Source organism: Micrasema longulum, unplaced genomic scaffold (genome assembly GCF_059751315.1).
Source record: "Micrasema longulum isolate JH-2025_06_02 unplaced genomic scaffold, ASM5975131v1 h1tg000494l, whole genome shotgun sequence".
In the NCBI taxonomy this organism is placed as follows: Eukaryota; Metazoa; Arthropoda; class Insecta; order Trichoptera; family Brachycentridae; genus Micrasema; species Micrasema longulum.
Genome location: NW_028277691.1, coordinates 573,491 through 580,606, shown reverse-complemented (window position 1 = coordinate 580,606; position 7,116 = coordinate 573,491). Strand labels below are relative to the sequence as shown.

Sequence of the window (7,116 nt, the reverse complement as noted above, 5' to 3'; positions counted from 1 at the left end):
TACAAACAGCAGAAGGGACGACCTATTGAAGAGTGGTGGACCCGCTAACTCGTCGGTAGCGCGTCAGCTACATTGTGGTCCTTTGCAGCCGTGATCTACCACCTTTACCTGAGAGGACATCCCACCGCCTGATGCCTGATCTACGATCTAGACGGAACGCAGCCATGAAAGAGGAACAAGCCTAAACTGGATCGGAGTCTTCTGGATTGGAGCAAACCACTACGGACTCTACTGCACACTGGATGGAGATGAGAGTCATAAGACAGTAACTTATGCGGGATATGAACAACGAGATGTCTGGATTCTTCGCGACGCTTACAACCCAGATTCCTCAAGTGATCGCCGCATTTGTGCCACACGCAGCAGAAAAGACCGTGGCGCCCGCCGGAACGGTCTTCGCGGCACCCGCTGGAGCGGGTTTAGTGACATCGGCGCTCACCGGAGCGAGCGCCGCGACGCCGACGCCTCTCAGTTCGCAACAAGGGCCCTCGGGATTGCACGAAGCGATCCCCGCCGGGTCGGTTGCAGAGGCCGCCGACCACCGACCGGAGCCAGCAGCACCTGCAAACGCCGCCGCAACGGGTGCTCCGCCGTCCGACTACATGGATGCGGACGCAAGACGACTCACCAGCGAGTGGGTGAGCAATCAACATCACTGTAAGGATCCCTCTGTTGATAGAATGGCCGCAGCTTTCATGAGGGCGCTAAACAATAGTGATTCTACTGGAACGAGATCGCAGCCACGAGATGACGACCCCAGGATGACGTCATTCAACGCGCGCCAGACTGGAGCACGGGACCTGCCGCAGTTCTCTGGAGATCCGCTGGAGTGGCGGATCTTCAAATCACAGTTTGTCCAGTCTACGGAAATGTGCGCGTTGACGAAGCAGAAAACATCCTCCGGCTGCAGAGATCTCTAACCAGGCGAGCCCGATAGACTGTGACGTCGCTGCTCGTGGACCCAGGAAAAGTGCCAGAAATAATGAAAATGCTGGAAGCCGCCTTCGGTCACCCGGAGCTCGTCGTGGAGACAGTCCTGGATCGGGTGCGAAGGATTCCGAAGCTGCCAGACAACGCGTCCGCGGAGGCAGTGACAGATTACGCCGCCGCGGTGAGAAACCTTGTCGCCACCGTCGAAGATTTCTACGGAGATCACCTTACCGCGCCGAAGCTACTATCGGAGATGGTAGCAAGGCTTCCGTACACTATACGGTGGATGTGGATTAGCGCGCTAGTGGGAAAAGCCAACAAGGCGCGACTTAGTGAACTAGCCGACTGGTTAAAGGAATTAACGGCCGCGATACCTACCGCGGGGTGTCTCGAAGTGAATGTGAGCCACGCTAAGGCCGAGAGAAATCGCGCCCCTAAAGGACACTATTCAGTGTTAAATGTGAATAGTGAAATTAGTGAAAGGTGCGCGAAATGTGACGGAACACATAAGTTCGAAACGTGCCGCGGATATAGTGAACTAAGTGTAAATAACAAGTGGGCTTTAGTGCGTAAAGCGAGACTTTGCTTCTTGTGTCTGGAGAAGCAATGCCGAAATTCAAAATGCCGAGGAGCGAAGTGCAACATTGATGATTGTGGCAGTAAACACCACCGCACGTTAAACTCGCCACGGGCTCGACCCGATGAAATAGTGCTACATATGTCGCGGGAAAAGAGGCCGATTGCCCTTAAAGTTTTGCCCGTGAAAATAAGTGGACCTAAAGGTCAAGTGAAAACTCACGCCTTGTTAGACGAAGGCTCAATGGTGACACTATTAGAGAAAAAGATTGCCGACACGATCGGTGCGCGAGGCCCGCGCGCCGACATCCGCTTAACTGGCATTGCGGGAATGCCCGCGAGTGAATCGGTATCGCGGCGTGTGACGATCACAGTGCAAGGTGACTCGGGCGCACACGACGCGACGGTAAAACGTTGAATTTACCGATGCACATGGTACGAAGTTCGGATAATACTTCGAGTACAGTGTCAGTGCGACCGCGGATACTCATAGGCCTGGACAATGCGCATTTGATAGTGCGAAAGGAACAGGCAGAGTTTAGAAATGACGGAATGATTATAAGTGAAACACCGTTAGGCCGTGTCGCGTTCGGAGGTCGAATTATCGACGAAAATAACGCGAAAAATGTGAGTGCGCCTACGGGCGAAACGGCTAGTGAAGTCAACCTGATAACCGACACGTCAGTGCTCAAGTCGTACGTACAAGTGAATAAAGAGGGCCCACCATCGCCTGAGGCAGTGCTAATGTGTGCCAGAGGGCCCCTCGTGATGACGCGCTTCACGCGTTAGTGAAGTTTAATTTTAATGTAGATTCGTTAGGAATCACAGCTACGCCGCGCGTTAGCGCCGCGGAAAAGAGGGCACTGGAAATAATGAATATCACTACGAAGCAGCTTCCCACAGGAAGATGAGAAACGGGCCTGCTATGGAAAAGTGATGACGCAGTGCTTCCGGGCAATCGCGATACGACCGAGAAACGCCTCTACTCGTTAGAGAAAAAACTCAACAAGGACCCGGTACTTGAAATTGCGTACCGGGCAAAAATGAACGAGTACGAGGCCAAAGGTTATGCCGTTGAATTAATCCGCGAAATAGAGAACGATAGGAAGTGGTTTGTACCGCACTTCGCTGTGCATAACGCCAATAAACCCGGCAAGTTGCGGGTTGCATTTGACGCGGCGTGCCCACACAGAGGTGTGTGTTTAAACGACCAATTACTAACCGGACCCGACCTACTTACATCGCTAGTAGGTAGCATTCAAAGATTCCGAGAGGGCGGCGTAGCAATTGCCGCCGAGATAAAGTAATTGTTCCTCAGAATCAAGATAACACCGAATGACACCGCTTCACAACTGTGTCTATGGCGGCGACGGCCGGATGCAGAAATCCGGTCATTCGCCTTCACATCAATGATGTTTGGGGCTAGGTGCTCCCCGAGCAGTGCTCAATTTGTAAGGAGTATCCCCAAGCGGCAGGCGCGGTACAGAAGAACATGTATATGGATGACTATTTAGACGCGGTGGATTCGGTCAGCGAAGCAGCCGCGCTGGTTAAACATGTCACAGCGCTACTGGCCGCCGGAGGATTCGAGATGGCAAGCTGGGCGTCAAACAACGCCAGAGTACTGAGCTCGGTCCAGGAAGAGAACCGGGCCAAGTCAGCAATCGTCATCGGAGAGGCAGCTACCACGTAAAGGGTCCTCGGAATTCAATGGGACCCGCGCATAGATTGCCTAGTGTTTGGGTATAATCAAGCGGGGAAAGATGACACCGAATGGTCTACAAAACGGCAAATGTTAAGTGCGGCAATGAAAGTTTTCGACCCTATGGGATTTATAAGCTGCCTAACGATAAGGGCGAGAATACTTCTGCAAGCCGTATGTCGCTCTAACATCGGCTGGGATGAAGCACCCAAATTAGAGCACGCACAAAAATGGCGCGAATGGCAACAACTGTTAATAGAAAACAACTGCGCAATTCCGAGATGTTGCGTCAACGGAAGAGTGGAGGCAGTAACCGTGCACGTTTTTAGCGACGCCTCCGAACAAGTCTGTTGTGCGATCGCTTATTTCGTACATAGAGCGGGCACGTCATTTGTGATGAGCAAGACAAAGGTGGCGCCGCTAAAACCGATGACCATCCCACGCCTCGAACTACAGGCAGCCCTTATCGCCGCACGATTGGCGGCGAGCATAAAAAAGGAAAATGGAATGAACATAAATAAAACCGTGTTCTGGACTGATTCCAGCATGGTTTTATCTTGGCTACGCACAGATCCACTTAAATACTTGACATTCGTAGCCAACAGACTCGGCGAAATCGACGAGATAGCCGGTACGAGCGGATGGCGCTGGGTTCCAACGAAGATGAATCTAGCGGACGTCGGGACGCGAGACACGCAACCGCCCGATCTGTCCTCACAAGGAATATGGTTCCGAGGTCCCGAGTTCCTCTCCCGGCCGGAGAGTGAGTGGCCTCAGGAGAGAAGTAAGCTGGCACCGTCAGAAGAGACATTAGAAATAAGACCACCGTGGCATTTTGTGGGCCATTGTCGGAAAATGGAAGGCCTACTAGAAGTCATGCGGTTCTCATCATGGATGCGGCGGCTACTAAGAACGACGAATTGGATCAAGCGATTTGTCGATCGCTGCCGTCGATCCCGAAGACCCGAAGTAGGCGCCTTGCCTGGAGGCCACGCCGAGCTACGGGCGAATGAAATTGATAACGCCGAAGAAACTTGGGTGCGCCTTTCACAGAGGTGCGCCTTCAACAAAGAGATAGAGCTTCTACAGCGGGGGGAGCCACTCCCGCCCGGAGGCCGACTGCGAGCAGTTACACCGTTCCTGGACGAGAACGACATGCTGCGTATGGGTACGCGCCTACAAGAGATGCAAGATGAGGACACCAGGGCCCCGCTAATACTAGACGGCGGGGAGAAATACACACAACTGATGTTAAAATACCAGCATGCAGCATCAGGGCATCCGGGTACGGAGCGCACAATGAGTGATATAAGAGCGAAATATTTTGTGCTGAGACTCCGTACCACGCTACGAGGGATTGTGAGACGCTGCCGGGCGTGCCACATCATGAGATGCACGCCAACACCGCCCTTGATGGGGCAACTGCCGCCGGCCAGGCTGGCCTACGGAGAGCGGCCTTTCACACATTGCGGCCTAGACTTTTTTGGCCCAATGACAGTCAAAGTGGGAAGACGCCTAGAAAAAATATATGTCGCACTTTTCACCTGCATGACGACACGCGCAGTATATATAGAACTAGCGCATTCACTGTCGACAGATGGGGCCATAATGGCTCTGAGACGCATGGCCGCGGGTCGCGCTCACCTCGCCGTTTTATATACAAATATTTACAAAAATTTTCACGGGGCGGATAGCGAGATGAGCGCGGCCATCAAAGAATTAAGTAAAAATTAAGCAAAGAAATGCTAAATGAATTGACCGTAAAGAGGGTAGAGTGGAAATTTATCCCACCCTCGTCGCCGCACATGGGAGGTGCAAGGCGACTTGTGCGCTCAGTAAAAAGAGCGCTAGAAATAACGGTAAAAGAGCGCTCTCCACGAGAGGAGACGCTGTTAACAGCGTTAGCAGGGGCTGAATACAGTATAAACAACCGCCCGCTAACGCACGTGTCTGTGGACCCAAAAGATCAAGAGCCTCTGACCCCGAACCACTTCTTGATGGGGTCAGCTGGTGGAGTACGGCCATTGGTCCACTACGAAAGGAAAGAGGAAGACATCTGTCTTAAAAAACAGTGGCGGGTGTCATTTCACACTATGGTTAAAATGAAATTTAATATCCACTATCCAGTAAACCATACAACTGACTAATTTCTACTGGATTTCCTTTTGCAGAGTTTTCACCTGAGAGTTAAAGCCATTAAATAAATAAAACAAGAATATCAATCAACCCTAATTTTAGCGCACCACAGTGAACGATCACGATCGCCAATGTTTTTGTAAATTTATATGAAGAATTATTTTATTTACAAACTATTTCACGGCTTTAAATCGCAGGTCTTTGTTGTTTATATCAATAATTAATATTTGAATAACAATAATCGTAAAATTCGTAAATAGCAGTTTCTGTTGCCAAGCACCGATGTGTGAAGTGAAGGTCTTCTCGAAAGAGAAACTGGGCTCTGCCTGTGCGGACTGGACACTGGACAGCGGCGAATGCCGTAGACGTAGGTACGTACCAATAAATACGCAAGAATCATTATTTCATTTAACGTTGTGCTCCAAAATATACAAACGGTCCCCGAGGCATAAATAGGTAATGTACAGACCAATCGTCTACATCTACGTGTTAAAGTATTTATTATGCCCTGCGCTATATGTGTACGTAGATGTAGCGCACCGTACATACAAGATTACTAACTTTTTATTTACTAGGGAGAAATAAGTTAATTAATTAGTTTTGTCGTTTAAATGTTAACTTGTAAAAAATAAGAATTTTCCCGATGGAATTATAATTTTTTTCGGGATAAAAGTAGCCTGTATCAATTGCTGGTCCTCCGATTATAACTATCGCTAGGCTAAAATTACGACAATCGTCAGTCTATGGCAGTGGTTCCCGACCTTTTTTTGACCAGGGACCACCTTGGTTTCTTTTTTGTTAGCAGGGAACACAATTTTTAAGAAAAATAAACTGTGTCGATTAAAAAATAAGCTTTGATTAAAACATTAAACATATTCCTTTAACCCGGGAAAAATATGCATTAACTGTGTCAGTATAATAGAAAACACAACGTTTTTAATAGAAAATTAAGTTCGATTAGCATAAACGAAACTTTTGGGCTTCAAAACTTCAATCTTCTGTCAAAGTTTGCTTATCCTGTGGCTAATATTATTCCTTAAAGCTACACATGTATGATCACTTACTTCAAATCGATTCATTGACTTGTTTGCTTAAATAAGTTGCGGAGAAAACCATAAAATAGCGCAAAGCGATTTCTAGAATTTTAATATAAACGTTTTTTTTAAATGATACGCGAACCATGTTTTAGCTCTTGCGGACCACTGTTCAATGGCGACGTAGCATCATTATTCGGCTTTTTGAAATGTAGGTAGCTTGTGACACTCGTCAGGTCTCTGGCTATCCCTGTGCAAAAAATCACGTCAATCAGTAGCTCCGTTGCGGCGTGAAAGAAGAATTCATTTTTCAACTAAGAATTTTCCCGAGAGTAGTATTTTCCCTATCTAGTACCACGTTTTTGTGATGACATGATATCATTAACTACGTGGGCTGGTGGGCTTCACCAACATTTCCAAATTCACAAAGTGCCATTTGACCAACATAAAAGAGAACTGCTATCGATAAATTTTTCAAAGGCCATCAGAAGACCAATATTTGATGTATATTTCACAAATGGGTTTTCAAGAGCGCTTTGCAACAAATCGTGAAAAGGAAGAAAATGCCGAACACTCCTCTAGTGGAACGGAAGGCTTGTTGACTTCTGCCAACAGGCCGGCTTCTCCTGAAGAGTTTTGAGTGGTTTCCTCTCCACATGAGCAAATGCTAGGAAATTCCCGATTGGCCCACATTAGTATATCCCTCCTGATCCCAACAGTTTAGATAAATTCAAAGAA

At 48.5% G+C, this 7,116-nt stretch overlaps 1 protein-coding gene across 1 annotated transcript; it reads left to right on the top strand.

The window, feature by feature from the left end:
* The first annotated feature begins 3,754 nt into the window (after positions 1–3,754).
* On the top strand, positions 3,755–5,123 carry LOC148281133 (uncharacterized). The gene is made up of 2 exons (XM_088227212.1): positions 3,755–4,711; positions 4,977–5,123. The coding sequence occupies exons 1-2, from the start codon at positions 3,755–3,757 to the stop codon at positions 5,121–5,123; spliced, it is 1,104 nt and encodes a 367-aa protein (XP_088083338.1).
* Positions 5,124–7,116: the final 1,993 nt, after the last annotated feature.